This window comes from Ambystoma mexicanum, chromosome 4p (assembly GCF_040938575.1).
Source record: "Ambystoma mexicanum isolate Mex_15411 chromosome 4p, UKY_AmexF1_1, whole genome shotgun sequence".
NCBI classification, from domain to species: Eukaryota; Metazoa; Chordata; class Amphibia; order Caudata; family Ambystomatidae; genus Ambystoma; species Ambystoma mexicanum.
In genome coordinates this window covers 382,225,615-382,253,588 of record NC_090927.1, presented here as the reverse complement: position 1 = coordinate 382,253,588, position 27,974 = coordinate 382,225,615, and the positions used below count along the sequence as shown (strand labels likewise).

Below are 27,974 nucleotides of genomic sequence, written 5' to 3'. Positions count from 1 at the left end.
CATTACGAGATAGGCGGTAGCCTATTAGCACCATGGCTGCCTCCCATACCGTGACCGAGTCCGGTCTTGTTCAAGTCCATTGTCCAGTCCATTCCGCCCAAGAGGGACCGGTAAATCCCCATTGAACAAACCATTCCCCATTCCCATTTGAGCCACCATAGGGCTCAATAGGAATGGTGAGGGTGCTAATAACGGGCTCGCGACTAGCAAGCCTGTTATTAGCGCCCTGGTCCCTTAGCGGGACCCGTAAAGGACGTGTGGTCCGACCCCACGTCCCTTACGGTTCCCGCTAAGGGACCTCGGAACTGGGCGGTAGGGGATTACCAGCACCGGTCTCCTTACCGGTGCCGGTAATCCCTTACCGCCCAACTCATAATGACCCCCCATGTGTCATTTATTGTTTGATATAGTTAAATATTTAATAAAGCATGATGTGAAAAAATGCAATATTCCCACAACAAAATAGACATGCTTTAAATGACAGAAAACAACTTTGTGATTTTAGGTTTGAGAAAATAGTTGTAGGCCTGCTTAAGTAAGTGTGATTGAGTATGCTTAGTGGTGTTTAATGGCCCTCCATCTCCGTGGTTGCTTGTGCTTTCATGTCTGTGAGGCATAGATCATTGTCCAGGGCAAGCAAACAAATCCTGGCTGGGCCTCCTGCAGTGCAGCCTTTCAGAATGATAATCTCTCAGAGGTTCCTTCTGCACATTTAGGGCCTGATTCACAGAACGCTTTCCTATGGGATGCGCCATTTTAAAACACTTCTGTGAATCAGGCCCTTTGAGTGAAATGCCCAGTGCTGGCGACTGAGCCGGCTCTCGCCAGAACCGAGATCCGGCACCAGATGTGTAGCTGGATCTCGGGATCCGGCCAGAGCCAGCGCTGGGGGAAAAAAAAAGGAAGCGCCTGTGAGCAAACTGTAACTTCCTCTGGTGACCGTGCGCAAGGGGTCACAAGAGGGAGTTACAGTCCTCAGCCACAACCCGGTTCATTTATTTATTTATGCAATGTTTGTCGGATACATGGACCCAGATTATTTATTTCTATAATGTTTGTAAAATACCTGTATCCGACAAACATTGCATAAATAAATAAATATGCAGGTATCCGACAAATATTGCATGAATACATAAATACCCCATTAACATTGAAACTATCACACATGATGCAGCCACCCAACTGCTTTCAGAGGGGAGCTGCAGGAGCTGTGCCGGGTGTGGTTCAAGTAAAAGAAAACCTTGATTATAGCAACAGAAATCACCCTGTTGGAATAGTCCCGAAGGGGAAGTTTAAAAAAAAAATGGGGTGCAAACTGTGCATTTTAAAGAATATTTACTCAGCAACACTGGACAAAACTATTTTTCCACATAGTGAAGTAACTCATCACCAGTGCCATGGAAGTGGTTTAAAGTGGAATTGATATATAGTTTAGAAAAGAAGCAGCATGAAAGTAATAGCGCTGTTTAAAACTATTATTTTTGACATTTCCTTTGATCGGAGGTCAACTGCTAACTACGCTCCCCTAAACCCTTCCTCCTCGGGCACCGTCCCCCCAAACCACTGCCCCCACCCGGCCCTTGTGGAATCCCCCACCAATTACTTTCCATTTCCACCACTCTAAATGCCCCCCACACCCCAAATTCCACACTCCCTTGGGTCCCACATTGAAGTCCTCCTTTCTAGGTGGGGCCAGGGAGTGGCCTTGGGGGGGGGCTGGCCCCCCCGGACCCCCTGCTGGAGCCGGGCCTGGTTCCCACCATGCAGCGTTTCTTTTGATTGACCCTATCTCAAAGTTGTTTTGTCCAAAGTGCTCTCGGGTCGGGATTCTCAGGCCCAACTTCCAGCATTACTCTGTGGCTTTATATTACAATTCACAGTACTACCATTCAGTGAGTTCAAGATCAGCCTCCTCCGATCAAACGTTGCCAGCCAAGGTGCTTTGGGTCATGCCTCCGACAGTATTTCCCACCCCCTTCCTGTTCTTTCATTTAACGCCATTGCTTGCTCATCTTCGTCTTGGTGCCTCTCTGGCTCACTTTGGTGTCTGGCAAGTTACTGAGCCCCTTTTCAGGTCTTAGCATATTTCATTGACAATGTGGATTTGATATGACCCTTGTAGTACAGCATTTTCTCCTCTGCTTCCGAAGCCGTCATTCTTTACTCTTACAGGCTTTGGTTGGGGATTGGTTCTCCTCTTCCTCTCCCCATACGGCTGCAGCTTCTGATATATCCCAGGATTTGGGTCTCCATCTGGGCTTCTAGGGCTCCTATGCTCTCGGTTGTAGGATCAGGTTGCCTGAGTTTTGAATCTGTTCGCCTGTCCTGTACCTCAGGTCCACAGCACGACTGGTACATACAGTTCACTGCACCTTGAAAGCTCTTGCCTTTCTTCTCTTGGGACCTTTTTTGCTGGATGCAGTGTCTCACTGCCTTTTTGTATACCTGAAAAGGGGAAGAAACTGGAGTACATTTTTTTTCTCAGTTTCTGTAATGCTAATCCATCACATAATGAACCACCTCAGCCCCTACCTTGCTGGAGTAACCCTGTGATATCGGTAATGATTCCACTATACTTAGCATAAGCCGTTTTACCCCACCATTTGAGATGCAGTGATTTTATACCAAAAATCACAATGCGGCTTTTTGTCTCTGTTAAGCAAGGGATCATTTTCAAGACTTTGTATTACCAAAGTTTCAGTTGCATGCTGTAATTCGATTGGGATCTGCTCAAACAAGCCATGTCTGCATATGTAAGCAGTGCACCATGATGCGTCCTATGTTTTTGGGAGGAAAATCTGCTTTAAGTATGAGGGGAGATTCACTATGTCTGAAATGATATGGCATTTATGTAGCGATGAAATGGCAGTGGTGCAAATATGCACCCTTCTTTAATCTAATACATATTTGCCAATAGTGGCTCCCAAATGTTAGTCTGCCTTTTCTCTTGGTTAGCTGTACAGGTTTTACTTTTGAAAGTATGATCCACCTAGCATGAGCAGGCTAGCCTTGAGCGACTAAATGAAATATGTGTATTGGAGAGCCCCTGGTGATGGAGCGAAGTGCTGGGGGAGCGAGGGTCTGGCTCCCTGGTGTGGAGAATTTGAAAAACTGAACAAGGAATAATGGAGACCATTAGTTGGAGCCACGGGTCTCAATCATAGCTAGTGCAATCCTACCCCTGTATTGTTTAGCAGGCCAGTGTGAGCAGGAGGTACACTAATTGCTCTTGTTTTGACTGGAAATTGGGGTTAAAAATGAAAATGTCCCTGGGATTTAAAATGTTTACCAGCGGCAAGAGAGCCTCTGACTTGTTCATGCCTAAAAGAGGTCACTGAGGGGACGATTCCCCAGGAGTTGGATCAACCGGGTCTTCCTCTCACTCTAAACTTGCTGTGAAAGTGATACTGCAAAAGATGGGAAGAACCCAATCACATATCGGTGCTAACTAGTGTGAAGTATGACTACAATAGCAGTCGTGCAAAATAACACACGACAGCAGATCGAAACCATGAAACCAGCTGTTCATGTAAAGAACACTAAACAATATAACCTTGCAGTCATAGCAGAGAAATAATTACAGCCCAATCTCGCACAGTGACTTGAGAATTATGTTTGGGCGATGTTCCGGGGATCAATCTTATTTTCCGTGCGATGGAGGGCTTGGAAGGGTAACTAACAATTTTTCGAAGATTAACATGTTCTGGCTTAGGAAGGCTTGAATCATGAGTCCTGGTAATGCCACTGAATTGAGAAAAAGAGTACGTGAAAAGAGGTGGGTGATGGCCAAGGATCCAGATTTAAATTAGCAGTCAAGATGCATGTGAGAAGCTTCATTTGCACAGTTGGTGAGAAATTAAGAAATATGTTCAATTTGTGCCATATGCAAGTCCTGCAGAAGAAAAGGTGCAATGAGTTTGTCCCAGTGAAAAAAAGCCTCTCAATAAATAGGAATAAAGGCATGGATATCGTTTTCTGGAAAACCCAGCGTCCTAGCCAAACGAAACAAGGTTATATGTTTTGATCAACAAGCTGCTGAGGCACTGCTTGGAGCGGAGTAAAGATCTAGTGAGACAGTGAGGTAGACTGAAGAAAGGCTATGTAGGAAGCTTGACCTAAAACAAGAGAACATAGTGCATGAGCGCAAGGCGCAATTAACTAGTAATACTATAGAATGAGAAAGGTCTTTAACAATATATATATGTAAGTATAGGTATTTGGTCATCGATATCTTGTGGGTTTCCAGATGATGACCTGGGGCTCGTGGGTGGATTGCTGTCATTTTCTACTCCATTGATGATGATGAAATCCAGAGAATGCTGGGGAGAATCGCTTTGAAAAGAGACTAGAGCTGAATCAGTGGGTAAAGCTATAACCCACATGAAATCAGTAGCATAGAAGGTGGTTTGACGATTCGAAGAATGTTATCGCTGCTCCCCATGGGGGAACCCTCTACTGTCAGTGCGGTGTGACCGCTTTGCAATATTACCCCGAGGGGGGTGGCGTTACGTGGGAGGATCTGCAGGGGTAGAATTTCCCTCATGGAGATAGGGGCTCTCATGCTACACGATCACACCCTTTTTCCGTTACGCACACATCCCGACTTCACCTATGTTTTGTTGTGACGCCTGTCCGGTCCCAACTACTGAGATGAGCAAGAACCAAGGAGTGAAGAGGATTACGTCTGGTAAACAACAAGAGAAACTGGGCCTTGTTTTCATCCAGCGGGCCCTATACAAATTGAAAACAGACCAACACGGCCATCGAACTGGCCCAGCCAGAATGAGAAGGACGACAAGGCGAAGAGCCATCAACAGTGGTGTCCAGGAGGCCGAATCGACCAGAGGGCAGAGGACCCTCAAGCTGATGAGAATATTCCTGGACGGTCCTGTGGTGGCAACACCAAAATTGGAGAGAAGTTGGTGAGGCAGGAATGGCACGATCTCCGGGGGAAGGTGTACAGGAAGGTCGGACACCGTAGTCTGAGATCTCCAAAGGTAACTGGGAGTACGAGCAGTCCAGCAGGGGCGGGAACATGAGGGACTGGTCCTTACTTCAGGCCTGGTCAAACGACCATAGAAACCAAGTGCACTATAAACAGAAGTATGAAGCGCCGGAAGAGAGAGCCTCTCTATGTAATGGCAGACATAAGTCCACTGCATTGCTGAAGGTAGAAATATGTCACTACAGCCAAGCAAGTAACCCTGGAAGCTATAGAATACCCTTACAAAAAGGTACAAAAGAACTGAGTCAAATGATTAGCAGTATGAGAGCAAACTGGGGGGTTAGGAGGAAGACATTTTCTCAAGTAGACAAACAACTCTCAGTACGGAAGAATGTAAAAGAACACCAAATGTCTCGGCGTGAGAGAAAAAGGGAGACAAGGTATTGATGAGTAAGAATTTGTGGCACTATATTATCTTGTTAATTTTAAGCAGGAGGCGGGAGCCATCCTCCTAAACAAACTCATACAATCCTTCTTTGTGGTGTTGGACTGGGCACTGGTATAATCATCAAGACACTGGACATCTTGACAATTGGTGGTGGTTATGAAACAAAAAACTTTCCAACTAAAACCTCTACGAGGTAGCTTGACTGCCAACTGGAACCTCAGACAGCCGGTAAACGCGAGTTACGCTATCACACCCCAGTCAAACTGAAGAGCAGCTGTGACATGCTGAGGGCCAAAGCCAGTTATGCTCTCCTTTCTATCCAAATACACTGGAAGGGAGGAGGCTCTTTTCTCCAGCATGGAGTCTGGCATGGATTCATATGCTCATGAATATTCCCTGTCGTCAGGCTGGGAATCCTCAGTAAAAGGAAAAACAGTTGCACTTTGACTTAAAAACTGTATTTCTCCTCTAAACCAATCACTGTCCTCTGGGTCATAGTGCCCCCATCCAATGACATTCCTCTCCCTAAGCACCTCCGCTGGCAGCCATCTTCAGATTGGTTAAGCAAGTAAAGTGGCAATATGACCAAGAAGAGCAGCAGAGGGGATGGAGGAAGGGTGCACATGTGAATCCATGCCAGGCCCATGCTGGAGAACAATAGTTACAGGTAAGTCACTGAAACCTTATTAAGGGAAGGGCCGAGCCACGCCACATCAAGCCCCCACCAGGAGGATAACTTAGATTGGAAAAGGCCTTAAAGAACCAGAAGACTAGTAAAATCTTGTGATGTGAGCTTGACTGGTCCTAACCATTAGTTTTCGTTGGAACTCGAGGGAGTCATCCTCCTAGCAGTGACTTATCCTTTTCTTTTGTTATAAGTGTTGCACAGAGTGCAAGGGATACAATAGGGGTATCTGGACGGTAGACTTTGAGCATTTATTTGGACATTCTGAGGATGTGCACCCAAGCTTTCATTTCTCTTTTAGGGTCAACCCCTTTAGAAATGGGAATAGGTGGTTGTTTTCATTGTTTTAATAAAATACTCGAACTCAACACTCTGTCTCCGACTCCTGCTGTGCGTGACAGTGGACAGGCTGTTAGTAAGGTGTTTACACCGTTCGTTTAGTGACATAGCTCACTTGATATTAGCTGTACTCAGCAAACACATTCTATAACAAAAAAGTCCAGTCTTTTCATCTTTTCATTAGGCATTTTCAAACATTATACATGGCTATAATGAGAGCTGGAATTCATAAGACATAAAATGTTCTTTTTCGCAGGACCCTCATGTGGATTGCTATACAACGAGCTCGGTTAAAGCAAGACTAGGTCTGGACAGAGATTCTCTAGTGGGAATAGCAGTTCTTCTTGGCTGTGATTACCTTCCAAAAGTAAGTTTTCTTTTTTTTTTCTCTAATTTGCAATGTATCCTATTTCCGACTGTGAGATGGAATCTCCATTGAATACTTTTGAATGATTGCATCCTCTTTAATATGAGGGTTTACAGCACCAGGATACGTCTCCTAATGTCTCTCATTCTACTGGCCTACTGTTGTGCTCAAAGTCTTCAAACTGACTGAGGCCATTCATTGTTGCTTTAGAAGCCATGGTGCAAAACTAAATCTGAGGCAGGGACATCCCAATACCCTATAGAACAGCTAACCGCCGGATAGAGTAGGGACAGTTTAGGAAGTCCCTGAGGGAGCATAGATCTAGAAGGGTATACAGTCTTTAGGACTTCAGCTCCAGCGAAGTCAGAACGTAGACAGCAGGAGTCGGTATTCGTTATCGACTGACCTGCGGTCAGGGGGCTCTTGGATTAAGGAGGAGGTGCTTTATTAGACAGATAAATGGACGGCCAAAAGGCCCATTAGAAAACAAATAAAAACCCTGGAACCGTCACAGAGTGTATTGTGTGCTGTTTTATATTTGTGTTCTCTTTAAACCACCTTAAACCCCCTTAGTAAAATGTTCTTGTGAAGGAGTTGACATAAAGCAACACGAGACACCTCTTGCGTCTTTTGGCTTCTAAAGGATTATTTTTTATGCCATTTCTTTGGTTTCCTGAAGGGCATTCCAGGAGTTGGGAAAGATCAAGTTTTGAAACTAATTAAGAATCTGAACGGGCAGAGTGTACTTCAGAGGTAAATATTCCTATCCTCTTTGAGTTGCTGAATGTATTAATTTGCTTTTGTTTTTGTGTGGAATTTATTTTATTGCAATTCACTTATTTTCCAATTGTGCTGACTTAATGTACTGTACCGTTTACTGGTTTCTAAAAGATACGGATCTTCCACTGATTCCTCACCTTTTGGAATAGAGGCTCCGTAAGTCTGGATCCCAAAACAGCCACCCCGTGGCACAGGTTAACCCCATGGCCTGCTTCCTGGCAGCAGTGTTTGATTTATTTTCTTCATGTCACTGCCGCTTCTTTGGGAACATGCCACTCAGTGCTTTACCGAAATTGTTAATATGATTCCTCAGCAACATTGTGGTTGAAGCCTTGCAAATATTGCAAGAGGCCAATGTATTTGTGGGATCCACACTTAGCTGTGTCTGGTGATTGAGCGTGGATTAGGACGCAGTGCCTGGGGTCATGCCAGACGATGTAGCAAAAGACCTTGAGGGGAACCTTCTCCAAAATGGTATGAGCAGGAGGAGCACTCCTTTGTGTCCTATACATTGATGCACATTCTTACCTTTGTATCCCTTTGACACCCGGCTGAAGGACTGGCAAAGGGTATGCACCGACCTCATCACAGCCGTTTCACTGCATTTAGTGAAACTGTCATTTTTCTGCATTTTTTCCAGCATTTATTTTTCTGTGAGGGGGGGGGGCTAAGGGTATCTTTTTAATATTGCTTTTTAGGTATATTTTCTAATGACGATGAATCTGGGACTGACTAAGCGATTGATGACCAGAATGTACCCCTGGTGACTTAGGAACCAGATCCTGATGTTGAGACGTGGCCTTAGGCCTATTAGGAGGTCAGCAGGGAGTCTGCCTTGCCTGAGCTGCATTTTTGATCATGTGTAGACTAGCCTTTTAGAGAACACGTTCTCTTTTAATATGTGCACAAGGCAGCTGACAATAACCCTCTGGCGACCAGTATGGGTACTGGCATAAACGCCTATAGGTTCTAGTGTGTTCTCTATAAAGACAAGCATTGGCAAAGCCAACAGTTTGGGATTTTTTTGTGTGAATGGAATATATATTTTCTAAGGACTGCCATAATTTTACTTCCCGCCATAAGGTGCAACAGCTGGAAAATAATGTCAGTGTCCGCCAAATAACTAAGTGTACTCACACCATTTTCCAGCTATTCCCACCTTATGGCGGGGTTTACCATTATGGCACTGCTTAGAAAGTATATATTCCATTCACACGAAAAAGCCCAAACTGTTCAGTGTGGAAGCCAGGCTTTTGGATTGTTATTGGTTGTCAAATTTGCATTGGCTAAGGCTGGACAAAACCTGCTCCTGTTGTAACTTTAGTTTTTCATCAACAGAAAATGTTTCTACATAATTGCATGGCAGACTTAAAATTGCAGTTTAGGCAAAGGTGCCAACATCTTGATTTTCTGTATTAAGGAAGACGCGCAAGAGCAGTTTTAAGGTGCAATCGTTGATAGATCCAGAAGTGCCGGTAAAACATACATGCCGACGTGTCTCATGTCATTAGAAAGCTGCTCATCCTGTTCCGATTTTTCTCTTTGCATTCTGGCCTCGTAGAGCAAGTCCTATGATTAAAAAAATAATAATAATAATTGGGACTGGATGACCATCTCCCAGATGACACTCGGTATGCCGGATTGTAGGGAAAAGAAAAAGAGGAGCAGCGCAATACAAGGAAAGAAAGGTGGGTCGTATTGTGCCTAGGTTTCAAACCGTTTCCGTTTTAACAAAAAAAACCTCTCTGCTCTTTCATTCTTTTTGTGTCAGTCACAAATAACGCAGTAGTCTGGAGAAAGCAGAACTGTCCCACTAAAAGTGCTGCATATTAACACTACTTTTAAAAGATGTACATAAAGAAAGCTTGCATGTTGTCTATGTAAGGGCAAGTCCAGGCATATTTTCTGAAATCATTCTTTTTTATTGCACACTAGTTGGAGGTTTATTTTCCCAGTGCAAAGGTGGAATTACACGCACCAGAATGCAAAGAGATGTGGCCTTGAAAGCACTGCTTTAAATGTGCCGGCTTTAACCGACCCTCAGTACCTGCCCTTGTTATTTTTAGGCATAAGGAGTGCCGGGACTTCCCCTAGCTTGAGGAGAGTACAGGTACTCATTGCCAACATTGTTTATTTCCTTATTTGGTTTCAGCGTTCACACGTTTCTTCTGTGAAAAGTCTAAGTGCAAGAAAGCACAGCGGCTCTCCCTGAAGTTTCGCTTTGTGCAAACATAGTGTCACAATAAGGGCAATTAGGGGTTGCTAGCCCAGGCACAGGAGGACTTCTGTCCATTAAGAGGTGATGATAAATGGAAGGGGTGCATAAGATTGCATGTTGTGTGAAATAAAGACTTTAGCAGGTGACGTTGCGTTGCGTAGGCTTTTTACCGTGATAAAGTCAAGATCAAAGGTCAAATAAAGCCTAGTCCTATTTTTGCTCAACGTGTTTTTTTAACGATTTATGTAATGTCAGGTTAGTGTTTTTACATAATTTCCATACTTTTAAATATATTAATATGACCATAATATTTTATCTTTTGAATCCCAAACGTTAACAAATACTTATATCAACTGTAGACGGAAAGAGATGTGGCCAAGTGCTTAAATGGCCGGCTGGGCTAGAATGTTGCTTTCACCACTTCAGCAAAGTGTGTCATCCCCTGGGCAAACCATTCGATGGCACTCACTCAAGCAAATGTAGCCTGGGAAAAGAAAGTTGATATTGCGCGTTTTGCAAAGCTTTTCTTGTCAGAGAGCTCAGTATGTAGTGTGCGCTTGGTAAACAGATTTAGGACACAGCCACGGTGGGAATTAAATGAACATGTGAGCATAACACGAGGCTGCCGCATGTGTCTCAGCCTCTATTAGCAGAGGATGAATCTGCCACTGCCGAGAACTTGAGTTGAGAGCCTTTCACTACAGCTGGCTCGGAGAATGACCGGGGAGGAACACGCATCGCCGCTTTGACACTTCATACAGGTGCAGAAGAGCGGTGCAGCACTCGGGCTCACACAGCCTCTTGCTCCTAAGCAAGCCTACTGAAGCTCTGTGGAGAAACAACCAGAGTCTCCCATCCACTTCCAGGAACGCCCAAAAGAGGGGCCTGTCTTGCGCACCTTTTTATGCTATGGTGAGAATTGTGAAAAAAATAAAGCAAAGAGCCCAACTGCCGTTACTTGCTCAGAGGGGTTTCATGCGACTTACTAATCAGGTGCTCATTCTTACTCCATTTTTGCATAAACGGAAAATGCTCTTTCCATTTATGCAAATGAGCGGCCTTGCATCAATTTCCTTCCAGCACTGGTCTGTCTCTGGATGCAGGGCTGCTGGAAGTTGTAATGTCTCTGTGGCAAACCTCCGTGAATAAGATGAGACTACATCTCAAAGTATCAAAGTACAACCCCTCATCAATCAAACTACTTATCAAGCTGGATATTCCTCAGATCGGACATAATGCTCGGCAAGTTGCTCTGGAAAGAGGAGCTAACGAAGCTCAAGGCAAGAGTAGCACCAGCGCTTTAAGTGGGGTGGGAAATCGAGGGTGTGTGTGATCTAAATGGTGGGCGAGACCTGGAGTGTGCTGTGCATGTCATGCAAGCAGCAGAAGGAGCTGGAAGAACATGCATATAAATGACCAGCATACGTGTGTCGTAGGGGAGACTGCATGAAATTGCATGTTGTGGGGTACAAATGACACACTAATGGTGAGCATTTAAATGCATGTTAAATATAATAACCCACCACTCCCAATCGCATGAAATTTCTTTTTTTTTCCTTTTCCCCAGCTCGGGATCCAAAACGGAGACCTTTTGGTAACCAGCCACTGCCACAGGCTACTGTGTTATTCGGTAAGGTGAAGACTTCATTTGTTTTATTCAATAGACTGCTTGCCACATACAGGCCTTATGTGGCAAACAGTCTATTAAATGAAACAAAGGCAGTCCAACAAGTTCCAAATAGCGCAGTGGTTATGATTCTGGCTTGTAATGGGCTCAGCTTGCGTTCGAGACCCGGCAGTGTAGCCGGAAATCAAAATATATATATACGAAAAAAGTGGATTGCAGAGCCCTGCAGAGGGAGCCCTGCCCGACTCGAGGGAGGTTTTGCGAGACTGCCGGGGCGAGCAGCGGGCTGGCGCTTCTGGCTGACACTGTGCTCAGCTCATACTGCTGCTGCCAAATAGGGCCCTAGCGGACTTACAAGATGGTGTCCATTAGTAATGCTATGAGCTGCCACAAAACAGGGCTTCAGAAAGATTATTTAAAGTTGACTATTGGCTTTTGGAAAATGATTGTGCCCGTTGGTGCAAAGAATTTTAGGAATAGGTGAATACATCAACCACATAGTAAGTTAATACAAATAATACCATTTTCTGCTGCAGTTCGGGACACATTATTTTACACAGAATTCTTTTGAACGAATCTTCATTATTGTATGCAATACTGGAAATAAATAACTATGTAACCAGTTGCACAGTAGTTACCACACAGCGTGCATGTGCAAGGCATAAATTAGTTTTCAAAAATTGATTAGCAGAGTTTGCTAATTATTATTTTCTTTATTAGCAAACAAACCCATTTTATTAGCAATGGTATACTAATATTTTTAATGTCACCAGAAGTTGTTTTTACCGAAGACCTTAAAACGAGCAGCAATACAGCATTTTTATGTACAGCTGAAGTAATACATTAGTGAAAGAGTCAAGCCTGGCAAATTCTTTACAATTCGTCTAGACCTGTAGGTCCAGAAACTTAGTCTATCTACTCGACCAAAGAAAAATGCACTCGACCCTTGGGAACAGATGACAAAAAATGTAAATACGCTTTCTGTAAAATGGTGCTCGTCACCAAAAACCCACTTTGCTTGGCATGCTGCTGCTGCCACCCAGAGGCCAGTCATGCATCATTGAAACTTTTATTTTACATTTACTGCAAACAAAGTAAATATGAAATAAGTTTCCAACGTTCCCTGCAAATGGTACTCGCCTTCATAAAATCTACTCGATTATGTGAGTGGGTGAGTAGACTTTGCATGCTCTGCATTAGTGGCATTGAAATATTAGCTGCATGAATGGACACAAATAGATATGATAAAAAGGCTCTGAAAACAGTTTTGGCACCTCTAAATTGTGCTATTATACAAGGTAATGAAGATTCCCCCTGCTAATAGCGCAGGGAGCTCTTGATTCTATTAAAAACAAGGAGGCGAGCATTAAGCTTTCATCTTCTTTATTTTCCACTCTCCAGCAGTTTTAACAAATATAAACTTTGTAAAACTTTTTCTTTTAAAATGTAACTTTTTTTCTTTTTTTTTTTTAACAAAGAAACTTCAAGTTCCATCATTCCTGTAGTCCCGCAGTCTCTGGCCATGTGACCTAGTCCTTCCTGTTCCTCTGCCCTTCCTCTTCTTTGACTGCTTGAATTGCAATCCTTCTTAACTGCGTAACTAACTGTCCAACATGCTCTGATCTTCCTGCTTCGTGCCTGATTGGACTCTCACATTCGAACTTGCGAGCTTGTTCCAGAAAACTGATCTAATTGGGATCTTCAGCTGTTCTTTTGCTCATCCCCTAATGCCAGGAAGAAACAAAATTGTATATGTTAGGGCGGGGAATACACACCCTATTCTGGAAGCAATAGTCATGTTAATTATCAACAATGCATTACATCATTTACTTTATTAATTTGTGTATTCGGGACGGGAATTTAATGCTCGCCTCCTTGTCTTTAATAGAATCAAGAGCTCCCTGCGCTATTAGCAGGGGGAATCTTCATTCTATGTCAAGACGGAGGTGAGCATTAAGCTTGTTCAAAGCTTTGTGCTACCTTCTCTGCTATTGCGTTTATTGGTCTAAAATAAAATGTCCTGAACGTTGAATCGCTAGCCCAGTCTGCTGCTTTCATGTCTTGCAACGCTGCGCCTTGCCCTAATGCTTTCAAGGCCATAGCTCCTCTGACTGAATGCGCACCGAATGTGGACATGTCAATGCCTGCCAGATTCATGAAGTCTCTGACCCATCTCGCTATAGTGGCTCTTGCTACTCCTCTATGTGGTTTCCTACGCGCTATTAATAGCTGGGTTATTCCCGCAGGCCTCACTTCCGCCGTTCTATTCTCGTATTCCTTAATACATGATGCCACGCACCACTTAGGATGATCTTGCATATACAGGTAAGTGATAGTAGCAGAATCTGTCTTTGTCCTTCTGGCTATGATGAATGTCACTCCCTCGGGGCCATAAGTCTTCTGATTGATCTCTAATGCTCTAACGTCTGCTACTCTCCTGCATGATATCATTCACAGAAGCATAGCAAGCTTACCGGACAACTGCGCCAGGGACAGATACCTATTGTTTGGCCAGTCTGCCAGAAATCTTAACACTATCGACACGTCCCATAGTGCGTCGTACTTTGGTTGCGGGGGTTTCCTAAATCTTATCCCTTTCAAAAGCCTTATCACAGCTATGTTTTCTCCCACTGGAACCCCTTCTATAGGCAGATGTCCTGTTGAGATTGAGGACCTATACACTCCTATAGCCCTGTAAGCTTTACCGTCTTGGAGCAGCTCTGCTAAGAAATTATTATTTCGACTAGAGGGGCAGAAACGGGATGAATATTTCTCCTTTTGCACCACGACGCCCCCTTATTCCAAGCCGCGTCGTAGCTCCTTCTGGCAGAGGGTGCCCAGGACTCAGCGATGAGGCTCGCAGCCTGCGCCGAAATTCCTGGGAGATTCCAGCGTCTCCTGCTATCCTGCACGCCATCAGCGGCAGTGTCCCCTTCACCCTCAGAGGGTGATATGACCCAGCTGGGTCCGTGAGCAGGCTCACCTCTTGAGGTAGTAATCTCGGGCAGTCTATTAACAGCTCCATTAGCGTCGGAAACCACACTTGCGATTTCCAGATCGGAGCTACTACTATGAGGTTTGCCGCCTCTCTGCGTACTTTCGCTAGTACCCTGCTCAACATTATAAATGGCGGGAAAGCGTAGAGTACTTATTCTCTCCAGTCCTGCAGGAAAGCATCCGCTCCCGCTGGGTCTAATCTCCAGCTGAAGAATCTCTCTTTCTGTGCGTTCAGTCTGGACGCAAACAGATCTGTGTTAATCGGTCCCCACAGTTCTTCCAGCTGTCGGAATATGCCCTTCTCCAGCATCCAATCGCTAGAGTCTGATAGGTATCTGGAGTTCCAGTCCGCTATAACATTCAGCGATCCTGGGAGGTACTCGGCTACCACTGAAATCCTCGATTCCAGGCAGGTGTGCCAAAAATCTTTGGCTATTTCCGCCAGTAATCTGGATCTCGTTCCGCCTAAATGATTTATGTATTTGACTGCTGAAATGTTGTCCATTTTCAGCAGGATACAGGAATTCGCTCTCCCTTTGGTAAAAGCCTTGATCGCAAAAGATCCGGCTAATAGTTCCAGACAGTTGATGTGCAGCTGGAGTTCTTCCGCGCTCCACCTCCCCCCTGTCTGGAGATCCCTGCATCGGGCACCCCAGCCTGCTCGGCTGGCATCCGACTCTATTATCAGATCGGGGCGGTCGCCGAAATGGCTCGTCCGTTCCATGCTTCCATATTTGCCAGCCACCACTGTAACTCTTGGTCGATGTGTACTAAGTGGTGATACTGGAGGCCCTGTTGCAAATGTCTTATTTTTAATCTTTGCAGGGCTCGATAGTGAAGCGGACCCAGAAAAATTGCTTGTATCGAGGCTGCTAACAAGCCTACCACTCGTGCCACTGTGCGGAGGGATATAACTGTTTTGTTGAGGCATGCTCTCAATTCTCTTTTTATGTCTCTTATCTTCCTGCCTGGAAGCTCTAGAGTTTCTGTTCTGGTATCTAACATAAATCCTAGGAATTCTAGCCTCTTGGTTGGTGTCATCTCCGACTTCTCCTTGTTCACTAGGAATCCTAGAGATGTCAGGAGTTTCGCCACCCAGTCGGCTTGGTAGAGGAGTGTTTCTTTGCAGCCGGCCATCAGTAGGATATCGTCTAGATATATGATCATACAAATCCCCTTCTCCCTGATCGCTACTGCTACTGGTATCATGATCTTCGTAAAAAACACCCATGGCGCTGATGCCAGCCCAAAAGACATTGTGGCGAATTGCCATAATTGCCCATCCCAGTCGAATGCTAGGAAGGGACGAAACTCCTTGTGGACCGGTACTGTCAGATATGCATCTTTTAAATCTATCCTTATTAGCCAGTCGTCTTGCCTGAGTGTATCCCTGAGCTGATGGGTCCCTTCCATCTTGAAATGGTTGTAAACTACCCATCTGTTCATGCTCTTTAGATTTATTACAGGTCTTACTTTGTCCTTTCGATGGACTAAGAACATATTGCTTATGAATTTTGGGCGTGTGACGCATCGCTCTATCGCTCGCTTCTCTGCTAGCTTCTGCAATTCTGCGTATAATAGCTTTTACTCTATCTGTGTTGCGACGATAGGATGGGGTGTTTGGCTTTGGATGGGGGTCCCTATGAGCTCTATGTGCATGCCTTGTACTGTCTGAAGGACCCAGGCGTCGTTGGAAAGCGAGCGCCAGTTTTCCCAGAACATCGCTGTTCTCCCCCCAACCGGTGGGTATGCGGAAACTCTCACCTGTGGGGAAGTTGTGTCCTCTTCCCTGTCCTCTGCCTCTCCTCCCTCTCGGGAAGCGACTTCTTGGTGGGAAGAATGAGTCTGGTTGTCGGCTCTCCCAGTAGTTTCTATTCCCTTGAGGCCTTCTGTACGATTGGAAGCGACCGGCCACTCGGCCTCTGAACCGACCGGTCCCACTAAAAACTCTTTCCTGGAAAGATTTTCTTCATTGAGGCTTGCGCCTTTTCTAGGGAGGCGTAAGTTCCCACGAACCTCCCCATTTCTTTGCCGAATGTGTCGCCAAATAGGAGGCTTTGCGCTGCCTCGCCTGCTTCATAAAACGACAGATCTCCTAGTTTCTTGTCTATTTTCAGCAGGAGGCCTCTTCTGCGCTCCGAAGAAATTGCGCAGTTCGTGTTGTCTAGAAGGCATACGTCTCTTTGCGCCCAGTTTGCTAGGACTCCTGGGTCCACCTCTTCTCCGGTGTCCTTAGCTCGTTCTGCTAGATCCATTATTTTCGCTAATGGACCCGCTATGTCCAGGATCTTTTCCTAGCAGCTTTTCCAGGAGCGGTCTATCCCTTTCCTGGGGTCTCTATTTGATTTTGCGACAAAGGAGAGCATCTTCGGATCGAGTTCCGGGGCTTCTGCCACCTTACCCGGCAAGTCTGGTCTCGGACACTCCGCTCTCATCCTCTTACTTCCTTCTTCAATGCTTTACGAAGTCTCTGCGTCATATATTTCGCTACCCTCGGGGAGGGCACCCATTCTGATGATCTGGGATTTCTTATTTCTTCAGGCTGGAACATATCAGAGGTTTCATCCTCTTCTAGATTGTTAATTTTCCTAAGCCTTTTCTTCGGAGGGGGCTGACTCTCCTCGTCTTCCTCATTGTCTGCATCCTCCTGAGAGGAATTCAGGGATTCTAGTGTTTCCTCCTCTAGGAAACCTTCCTCTATGTTGCCCATATTATCGTCCCCTGGGTACGGGGTCTCGTGGCTCGGCACCTGCGGTTTTCTCATGAACGCTTCCCTTAGTTTGCTGAAAGCGTCAGAAGCCTCTGGGACCTGTGATCCTGCCCCTTCAGTGTGGCCTGGGGGGGTCAGAAGAGTCTTCGCTCTTCCGGGCCTTGTTACACCCCTTTGGGCCCTTTATTGAGACCCTTGTGGACGTGCTATCTTCGGTGCTTACTTTTTTCTGGCTCAAAAATTGCTCGATGGTCTGGATTCTCTCTTGCAGGGGTCGAACTCCCTGAGCCACTGCCTCTGTCAGCGAATCGCCCAGCACTTCTCTGAAGCTATAGGCTAGGTCCTCATGCGAGACCGCCTCCTGTTCTTCCTCACTCCATTCGTAATGAGACATATTAGTGCTGTGAGGTGCCTTAAATACCTTAGCAAGGTGTAGTGGCGCGTCCACTGATTCACTCTCTGAGGCTGCACCAAATCTGCACCTGGAATATGTTGTGCAGTAAATTTCTGGGACTTTTGCACTGTCCCTCGTGTAAATTATCACTTCAAAGTGCCTTATTCAGCTTAAAACTGGTAATTATGCAGACAATAGGAGCTTGTCACTGCTCCGTAGCGAGGCGATCGCTACCTCAGCCTCAGAATCTCTCTCCACACGGAGTTTCCTGTGAGAGGCCCCGCCTACACAAGGGTGGGGGCTCCTCTGCGTGAACGCAATGCTCACATTCAGCTGAGGGGAAACCCTCTGTCCGCGTGTCGTGCGTGAACGTTGGCTCCGCCCCCCCTAAGGGTGGGGGCTGGAGCACACAGTCTATGCTGCGCGCGCGCAGGGGGAGGTTTCCGCTCACGCTGCAGCTGGCTCGCGAGCGGGAGGAAAACCCAGGGTTTCCCCGCTCGCGCTAGGCCCCACCTTCCCAAGGGTGGAGGCTCACTCGCTCCAAGCGCGAAAGCGCGCTATGCAGCTGCCGTGTTATGAGAGGAAATCTGCAGGCCCCTGAGGTGCCGATAGTACAGCACGGGGTCGCAGAAATCCTCACAATCAATTCATTCTATTCAGTATGGAAATGAAACGCTGCGCGCGCCTGCGCTTCAATAATATACCATAAATATACAATTAACCCTAGACACGTTAAATCACTCAGATTAATGCACAGTGTCACGCAGCATATGAAAACGTTACTTATCTCTTGGAGAGCAGGAAAAGAAGAGGAAGGACAGAGGAACAGGAAGGACTAGGTCACATGGCCAGAGACTGTGGGACTACAGGAATGATGGGACTTGAAGTTTCTTTGTTAAAAAAAAAAAGTTTAATTTTAAAAGTAAAGTTTTACAAAGTTTATATTTGTTGAAACTGCTGGAGAGTGGAAAATAAAGAAGATGAATGCTTAATGCTCGCCTCCATCTTGACATAGAATCATAATCAACAAGGCAATCGTAGAGCAAAGTGAGCTCTGGAGGCTAACTACAGTGGATGGTATTGCAGCAGATCTGTAGACAGACTGGATTCAACTATTGATCACTACTTTGCATACATATCTAGTTCGTTTTGTGTATTAATTATGTAAGAGGAAGGAAAGTAAGAGACTAAGCAGAGTGGATGACTTTGCAGGCAGTGAGCGGGACAAACTAGTTGAAAAATTGTAGTTTGTCGCCTTCTCACTTTCAGGGTAGCTGGTATAAAGCAGGGTGATGAGATAGAACGTCCAGGAGTATGGGTCAGCTCGTGGGTTGAGCACCAGTTGCAGATGTATGCAACCAGTAGGTCACCAAACTAGTTTTACCATCAAAAGTATTTAGCCGTGTAATCATGCACATTTTTAAAAGTGTTCACTCCTCAATATGATGCATCTTCCCCCAATAAAATCTAGTTGACAATAAGATTTAGATATACTAACCTAAACTTTACTGTAAAGCATGAAGATACTGCAATGTTTTACAGTAGGAATACTGCAATTATGCAAGGAATACAATTAAATGACTATCTTTAAAAAAATGTAAAGTTAACGAATACTGGTCTTTGCCAGACAGGATATAGTTGGCTTAATAAGTGTCTTTCCGATTACTTCTGGCTTGCAATAATTTGGGGAAAAAAAATCTTGACTAGGGCCTTTCTCACTTAAGAGCAGAGGAGATGATTACTGCAGTGAACAGAGGGAAAAAGGGTGGAGAGAGGCCAGAGGGCAAGAGGAATGCAGGGCTATCTGTGCTTTCATTGACAGGGTAACTTAAATACCTTTCTTTGCAACGCAAGTGTCAATTTAATTAGCAAACCTACAGAACTGCATATCGAATTGCTATACGACACTGCTTATTTTATGCCTTAATGTGCAAACTTTATCCAACATGGCCATCAGCATGGAAGAGCTGAAAGAATTCTGAGATGGGCAAGACTGGGTGGGATTAGCCATATGGATTAGCAAAGCTAGGGGCAGGGATCAATAACCAAACACCTAATATACTATGTGTCCCTTCTCAAATGTCATTCTGGTGTATTCTTTGTCCAAAGCCCTCTTCCCTACATACACATGAGTCAGTATTTGAATGCAATTGTTTGGTAATTATAAGGTGTCGCAAGCGACACCTAATCCGCCAAACTAAAAACGGATAAAGTATAGTGCATAAGGGATTCTCAGTCTAATAGGGAGTATCTGCTTTGAACAATCTCAGGGTTTTATTTGATTTATTTTTACAATTCTAGCAGCATGCCAAACCCTCAGGTATCGGGGTAATAGTTACTTTGAACCCACAGTGAACATTCTTCAAAGTGCAAGACCACTTAAACAGGTTACAACATACAAGTGGTTCTTAAAAAGCATAATCTGGCCGGGCCCCTCCTCATGGTATGGGGGCTATATCAGGTATACAGACAGGCAAAATCAGGTAGGCATACAGTCTGGCAAAGCCACGCCTCATGGTGCTGGGGACTACATCAGGTGCAAGACCTCATCTCATGGTGCGGGGGGGCTACATCAGTTATACAGACAGGCAAAATCAGGTAGGAATACAGACTGGCAAAGCCATGCCACATGGTGCCGGGGGCTGCACCAGCTGCAAAACCTCAACTCATGGTGCGGGAGGCTACTCCAGGTGTGGAAACAAGTATAGGAGAAAACATATGGCCAAATTTGGCTAGGCATCTCCCAATGGTGCATGGGGCAACATTGGGATACGGGTGGGCATAAAGTCAAACTTAGAGTAGATGGCAATACGTAAATACAAGAGCACCGAGGCATCTAGATACAAATAATAGTTACCAGGGTTACAGGTTCCATTGGTGCAGTAGTCACATGCTTAAAGGACGTAGATGGAATAAGTCAATTCAAAGTCAAAGAAGCACAGAAATGTAAGGAAATCGTGGTGTTGATGCAGGGGCTACGCTGGTAGTGCTAGCCAGTAAAACAAATCAGGGGTGAGAGGTAGCCGCATAGTGGGATTTCAGGACAGGTCTTGAAGAAATAGACAGGGTGCAGCCCAGTAAGAACAGAGAATGCAAAACTGCAACAGTCAGGCCTGTGGCAAATGACGAGTTTCGAGAAGAGGGTGGTCCCCTCAAGGAGTGAAGATCATGCAGCAAATCCAGACACGAAGAGTCATCAAAGCTGCTGGATGTCTAATGGCAGAAAAGAGTAGTACAGCAAGAGGAAGTGCTGATAACGTTATTAGCAATCGGTGTGGCAGAAGGGCTCTCTGTGTGCATGAAGTAGGGTAGGCAATGCGGGTGCTAAGGTGAGAAGGCAGGAAGGGTGTGAGGAAAAGATAGTATGCGGACAGCTAACAGCCAATGCAGGAAACTTGGGAGTGAAAGTTTAACAAGACAGTAGGGCCCCGCCAGATGTGACTTAGCTTCTTATTCTGTGTTAGCAGGTCCGTCAGCTGGTGCAGGGAGAGGAGAACAGTGTGAAGCGGCCTGGCTGCGTCATCGGCAGAGATTGGTAGAGATGGAAGGAAATGCTAGCCTTTGTAATGCAAAGTTTGAATCTTTATACGCTCAGCACCGTCATCGGATATCACGATCAGCTTGTCTGATATTCTTGTCATTCAATCTCCTGCAATATAGTGCCCAGGGCTCACTCTCAGGATATAGTGACCACTCACTCTGCCTACAGGTTATCTCTCTCCTAGCTCTTCTCTACCCAGTATCAGATATTCTCATGCTCTGGTCAGGTCTCCCACCTGACCCAGGGTGGCCTCACTGATGTCTCTGGACTCCCGGCACTCCTCACCTGCCTTCCTCTCAGATCTCGTAGCTCTTTCAGCTCTCCCTGGTCTCCAGGACTTCATCTCCTTTGGACCTCTCCTCTATTGGGCTTCTCAGCTTGCCCACCTCCTTCAGGTCTCCCAATTTTGTCCACACTTTCAGCCAGCTGTTTGGCAACTCTGTCTTGTCAGCTGTCTGAGGCTTCCTAACTCTCAGCTATCGCCGGTATCAACGCTTTGTTACTCCTCTCATATCTCTGGGCTTTCTGCTTGATAAGCTTGGTTATGTTCTCTGGGATAATTCGTGCTGTCTTTGTGCTGGTTTCTATTCAGTGCCAGACCAGGTGCTAGATTAACTGAACTGTGCCCTGGTTCTAACAATTGAGCTAATGCTTAAATGATCACACCAGTTTTGTCCCACTCAGCTCTTGGTCTGCTTTCCTCCAACATCTCTGTATAGCCTTATTTCCCCAACAAATGTTTGCATTAGTTCTTCTCTGTTGCTCTTTCTCAGTGTCCCTGATTGGTCTGGGGTTTTAATTGGCCAATGTTTCTCACCTGTATGCTATAAATGTACTTAAAACTGAATTAGGACTTGGGTTTTTATTTAAACTGACGACAGGACCGTGCCCCTCACTCACAAATGAAATTTACAAAAAGGGTCCTGCTACCTCTCTATTCTCTCTTTTCTATGAGATAATTACTCACAATACCACCATGAGGATATGCAACAACACTGCTAAACCAAATTACTGATTACAACCCAAAGGTTAGGAAAAAAAAAAATATATTTATTTATTTTAATATACCAAATATCATTCTGTTCATAAAATTCATGAAGCCTTGATAGGTTGACGATATTTATTTTTTAAAAAGTCATCACATTAGTGCGCTAACACAAAAGAACAGATAAACAACAACATACAAAAACAGGAAAGTGAAGGAAAAAATTATTATGTTGTAATACACCAAAATGCACAAAAATCAAACCTCTAACTTAATTTTATCACTAAAGAGGGTGCAAATTGCAAAATCACAAACTTGTAAAGTTATCAAAGAAAATAACAATACACAATCATTTAATAAAAACACAATTAGAAACTACCATATAGATCAAAAAAACTACTTTTAGTACTAGCAAAGCTATACAGGTGTAATAATTAGCTGACTAGTACTTCATTCTTGTGTTTATTAATAGGATTTCTAAGTATCTAACAATAGCTACAAGCTCGGAGTGCTCTATTAAACACGTGTCGGCAGTCACACGATATCATTAACCCAACATGTTTCTTTCCCGGAGTATGTAAATCTTGTCGAGGGAAATTCTTCAGGGGATTGCTTCAAAAAACAGACAGTGTAGCATTAGCCAAACTTGTATAGTGTAGATTCTATTTTTATAAACACTCTTTGGTTAGACCGGAGTTGCAGACCTCATGGGGTGCCTTTTTGTTATGAATTAACTATAACCTGAAGGAGAAGGGGGGAAAACCACACACAACGTGCTTAGTCAGTTGTGTTGTACTCAGAACTATTGCTGAGCTACCATCTCAACCTGAGTATTAAATACTCCAGGGGAGGCTTACCACACTTCAAACTTGGTTGTTAGCGGGTGAAGTAGTGGGCGCTTCTCATTAGTAGAGCGCTGATCCCTAGGGTGGAAAAAAAGGAAATCACACCACTTCAGTGCAATGTACGAACAACTCCGGCATATATTACAATTAACTTATGCGTTGTTAATAATCTTATCAAACTTATAAACGTGTATGGCATGGGAAATTCTCTGATTTTAACATGTCGAGCCACCGGTTTAGCCCTGTGCCTGTTTAGAATTTTCTCAAAAGTTACACCAAGTTGTTAAACTACACATAAAGTAGTTACCACTCACTCCCCCAGAGTAGAAGGGGGTTCTGTAAGGGAACTTATTGTTGTTCTAAAATAAAGTAATTGTTCTATAATGGCACCATTTTCTTACTATAGTAAAACAGATACACGACGCGCTTTTTGCGCACAAATTAAAAATATACTTGCCAGTTAACGCAAAACCAGGTTGTTTACTCATTCACATACTTGATTATGGATGGCGGAGACCTGCCTTGGCGGGGCCTTCTTGTTAGTCCCTGTGGCCACGTTAGAAGTATTTTGATTGCGATTAATTAAGCTGGTGAAGGCACACTTATTGAGCTTCTTAAGTATAGCTGTATTGAAAAAACACACATAGCTCCGCGTTAAGCGCCATCTCTTAATTTAGGTGGCTCAATGTTAGTTACGTTTGTTATTTAAACACGCGTGTTTATAAAAAATTTCATTAGCGTGTCGCCTAAGTGATTTTTATACAGCCGGCTGCATGCCGGCTCTCTTAGGTCTTTTTTGTGTCAAACGTGGGTGTTAAATAAAACGGAACAGCCCACCTGGACTCGCTACATCGTTTGGAATTCTGATGCAGACGACTCCTTAGCGTACGTGTATTTTGAAAGAAATAGTGCAGCAGTACGTGCGCTTTCAAATTTAATGGCACTCCAGCTGCCCCCTGTTGGAAACGGTCATAAATCCTGCCAATGTTGTTGTTCATCTAGGGCGCCGCGGGCACATGCGAACAGAAGTTCAAAGCATGCGATTGCTTACCTCTTTTACGAGTAACTGTATGCTAGAGCTGCCGGCGTCCTCTGAATCTGGCCGCACTCCCGGTCGAATCTTCTCTGTTGTGTTCCTGCGGGAAGTTCCATTTAGATCTTACCCCATACCCGGAAGTAGAACTCACATACCGACTAGTCAGACGGAGCACTAAAATGTATTCAAGAGTATGTGCTTCAAGCTTTACGTAGCGCCATAGGGAGAACAGAGTACCAGTGTTAATCGGTGGTGACAAACAGAGTCGGGACCAGATCTATACTGAAGATGACATCTTCTATTAACAGTCCTGGACTAGTTTTTGCATAATAAAAATGCATAACACTTTCAGATTGTACCAAATAAATGCAGCTGGTATACTGGTACTCTGTGAGTCTAAAATCTCATTCAGACGAGGTGCATGCTCGAGTACTCTACTGAGCTGCACACCCTCACACTAAGGCACCTAGTTCGCCAAGAGGAGTATACACGGAATAATAGTGTATATGGTGGTTACATTCAGAAGGAGTGCTGAAAAGTGTATCGCTCGATATAAAACGAGAACAATGATATTTTCTTAAGACATGGACCACTGCTCATTTACAAAGATGTCCAGTCTATTCATTCATTTAGACCGGTCTCTACTGAATTGCAAAGATAAATTAGTCTTTGTTCTTGAGTGAGTAGTCTCTTCTTATTGGCTGATGTGTTTTCCACTGAATTTAGCTGTAATAGCACGCTCCACGTGAGTGACTCAGGTGTGTGGTTCATGGCTAAAAAATGGCCTACCATAGGAGCAGTTAAATTCCGATTCCGTATACAGCTTTTGTGCTCTGTGATTCTCTGCTTGACTTTTCTTTCTGTCATACCAATGTAGATTTTGCGGCAAGGGCACCAAATGACAAATGACAATTTTTTAATTACAGTTTTTAAATTGACGTTGGAGCCACGGTTTCATCAGGCCCAAATCAACCTCTTTTTTACGTTTGGAGCTGGCACAACAGCTACATGTCCCACAAGGAGTATGGCCTGTGGGTCTACTCAAGCCCCAAGGTTCGGTAAGCGTCTTCTGGACTTGTTTCAATGAAATATCATTCTTGGTCACAAGGTCTTTGATATTAGGACCTCTTTTAAACGCGCATAACAGACTTTTAAGGGGGCATTCACCTCCACTTAGTATATGCCAATTGCATTTAATAATGGCTTTTACTTTATTAGATAACGAGTTGAAAGTGCTGACGAAAACTATTTGGTCTTTCGGTCTTGGGTTTTGTTCTGTACTCCAATAGAGCTTCTCTATTGTTGTTCCTTGCGCGCTTCCAGGCTGTCTTTACGATCTTCTAAGGATAGCATCTCGCTGTTAGTTTTGCACCTAAGGTTGTAGCTTCTTGTTCGAACGTGTTGATATCGGAGCTATTCAGTTTTAATCTGAAAAATTGGCCTACCGGAAGATTTTTTTGTGTATGCCTCGGATGGCAACTATCGAATTTAAGCAAATAATTTTGATCTGTAGTTTTATGATATGGTTTGACTTTAAGGGTGTGGTCGATGGTATCGGCCCAGATAGTTAAATCGAGAAGATTAATCTCTGTCACACTACTTGTTGCTGTGAATTGCAGAAATGTATTCTGTGCATTAAGCCAATTTAAGAATGTTTCTAGCTCTAAAGCATTCCCGTCCCAAATCAGTAAAATGTCATCTATGAACCTCAATTCTGTAGATGTGACAAAAATGGATTGGAGGGGTCATAGATAACACTCTTCTCGAAGTGTTTGACAAATAAGTTAGCTGCCGATGGGGCCACCGAGGGCCCCATGGCCGTTCCATGAATTTGGTGGAACAGCTCTTGGTTAAAACTAAAGAAATTCTCTTTGAGGGCCATCGAAGCGCACCACAGGATCAAACTGTTGGGACAATCGCCCGTTCTTTTAGTTAACAGAACCTCTTCTAGCACTTCTAAAGTTAGATCTTGGGGAATACATGTGTATAAAGATACGATATCAAGACCAACTAATATTTGAGTCTGAGCGTTAAATGCTAGTTCTCAATCAATATAATGACCTCAGTGGTATCTTGGATATACAAATACATTTCCTGTACAAAAGGTTTGAAGTAGGAGTCGGCAAACTTAGACAAAGGTTCGAAAAGCAAACCTAAATCTGACACAATGGGGGGGGGGTTGGATAATGACTTATGAATTTTAGGTAAGATGTAGAACTGAGGTGTGGTCGTTTTTTTTTAAAGTAAAAATTCATGTTCTTGTTTGCATATTCAACCTCTAGCGAGCGCTTTGTTAATTTTTTCTTCTATGATTGATTTTAATCGTGGTGTCGGATCTTCTCGAATCTTATAAAATGTTTGATCATCTAGTTGGCGTCTGCATTCTCGAATATAAGAGTCTCGATCTAGAAGCACTATTGCTCCGCCTTTGTCTGCTTTCCGCACTACTATATCGACATTATTCTTCAATTGTTGTAGGGCTAAACGTTCTACTTGTGTGAGGTTTTGAAATTGGTGCATGGGAATATTGTTCTGTTCTGTCAACTGACAGAACTCTTTTCTCAAAAACTTGGGCCTCAGGAGTCAAACTTGTTGAAGGTGGACAAAAATTGGAAGGGTTCTTTAAACCACTTTTTTTCTCTTGGTCATAAGATTTGTCGTAGACACAACCGGAGCGGCCGGAGGGCGCATTAAACCAACAGCTGGGAAGGAAGGGGGCCCGTGGAGTGAAGGGCAGGTTGTGACGAATGGGCTATGTAGTGTGCAATACCCTGAGGAGGAAGCGTCACAAGAGGGATAACCATCACAGAGAGCAGAGATTGCACCTGCAGGGAGGTGCTGGCGCACAGAACGTAACGCACACGCTCACTTTAGCCCGAGGCAAGCCGCCAGCACCAGTAGAAGCAGCTGCACCCACCAAGCTGGTTGGGCCCGAGAGGCAGCAAGAGACACCATAGAAAGGGTGCAGACACCAAGACAAGGCCTTGAGAAAAGTTCCAAGACAGGTGGGAGAGTGAGGAGTGGCTGACCCAACTCTAATAATAAACTATCAAAAGGGGTCCCAGCTTCTGGAACAACTAGCAGGGCACTGAGATATGGCGGGATAACTTCCCCTATAAGCACCTGAAACCCACATTAAGAAGGCACCACCGAAGCAAGTTGAGAATACTGAACACCTATATTGCTCTGCAGGCCACACAGGTAACGATCCAAATGTCGGACAAGGCACACAAGAGCAAATGCAAACAAATGCTGATGGAAGCATGCGCCCAGAAGGGAGACAATGAGGCATCCTGGTCATTAGCTAGTAGCAGTGGTATAGGAAACTCGCAGGTCAGCCTGCAGGAAGAAGGCCCGGTTCTGGCGGCAACAGCCGCGCTGAAAACAGCACTCGAACACCAGATAGACGCTGTAATCGTGGATGTGGCGCTACTGCGCCAGGATGTTCACGAGCTAGCAGACCGGATGGCTACGGCAGAAGTGAGAGTGCAGGAGAACCCTACCAACATAGCCAGCACACGAACCCAGATGGCTGAGGTATTGGAGAGAGTGTGGACACTAGAACACAGAGTAGAAGATTCTGAGGGGAGAGCCAGAATAAACAACATTGGAAAACTGGAGAGGAATGTAAAGATCCAGTGAGCTATGTGGAAGACCTTTTGCTGCAGGAAATACTGACTCAAGGATTCAGTCTCCTGTCCAGGGATCTGTGTGGCCTTTCGACTGCCGCCCAGAGCACCCCAGAGGCCCGTGATAGTGAAGATAATGAATTTTAAGGACCGGGAAAGGATCTTGACCTTCTAGAGGGAAGGAGGTACGATCACGTGCAATTCCTCCAAACTGGCAATCTATCAAGACTACACGGCCCAGGTGCAGAAACAAAGAGCAATATTTGGAAGGACTAAGGAGAGGACCAACCTACAATATATGCTAATATACCCGGCCAAGTTAAAAGTCCTGCATAACGGCAGATTGCACTTCTTTGAGAATACGCAGGAGGCGCACTCTTGGATGGACGAACAAGGACTTCCACAACTGCCTGGCAGTAACAACGATG

The 27,974-nt window shown here is 44.7% G+C and overlaps 1 protein-coding gene and 1 long non-coding RNA gene across 2 annotated transcripts in view; one reads left to right on the top strand and one right to left on the bottom strand.

The window, feature by feature from the left end:
- Positions 1-27,974, top strand: part of GEN1 (GEN1 Holliday junction 5' flap endonuclease) — a 742,451-nt gene that overhangs the window by 372,789 nt on the left and 341,688 nt on the right. The window contains exons 5-6 of the mRNA XM_069605926.1: positions 6,674-6,784; positions 7,464-7,537. Of these exons, the coding sequence (XP_069462027.1) occupies positions 6,674-6,784; positions 7,464-7,537 (185 nt within the window). The remainder of the gene's footprint in view (positions 1-6,673; positions 6,785-7,463; positions 7,538-27,974) is intronic.
- LOC138452586 (uncharacterized) lies at positions 12,776-24,028 on the bottom strand. The gene is made up of 2 exons (XR_011260237.1): positions 23,933-24,028; positions 12,776-13,133 (listed from the first exon to the last, which is right to left on the bottom strand). It is a non-coding gene; the product is annotated as an uncharacterized lncRNA (long non-coding RNA).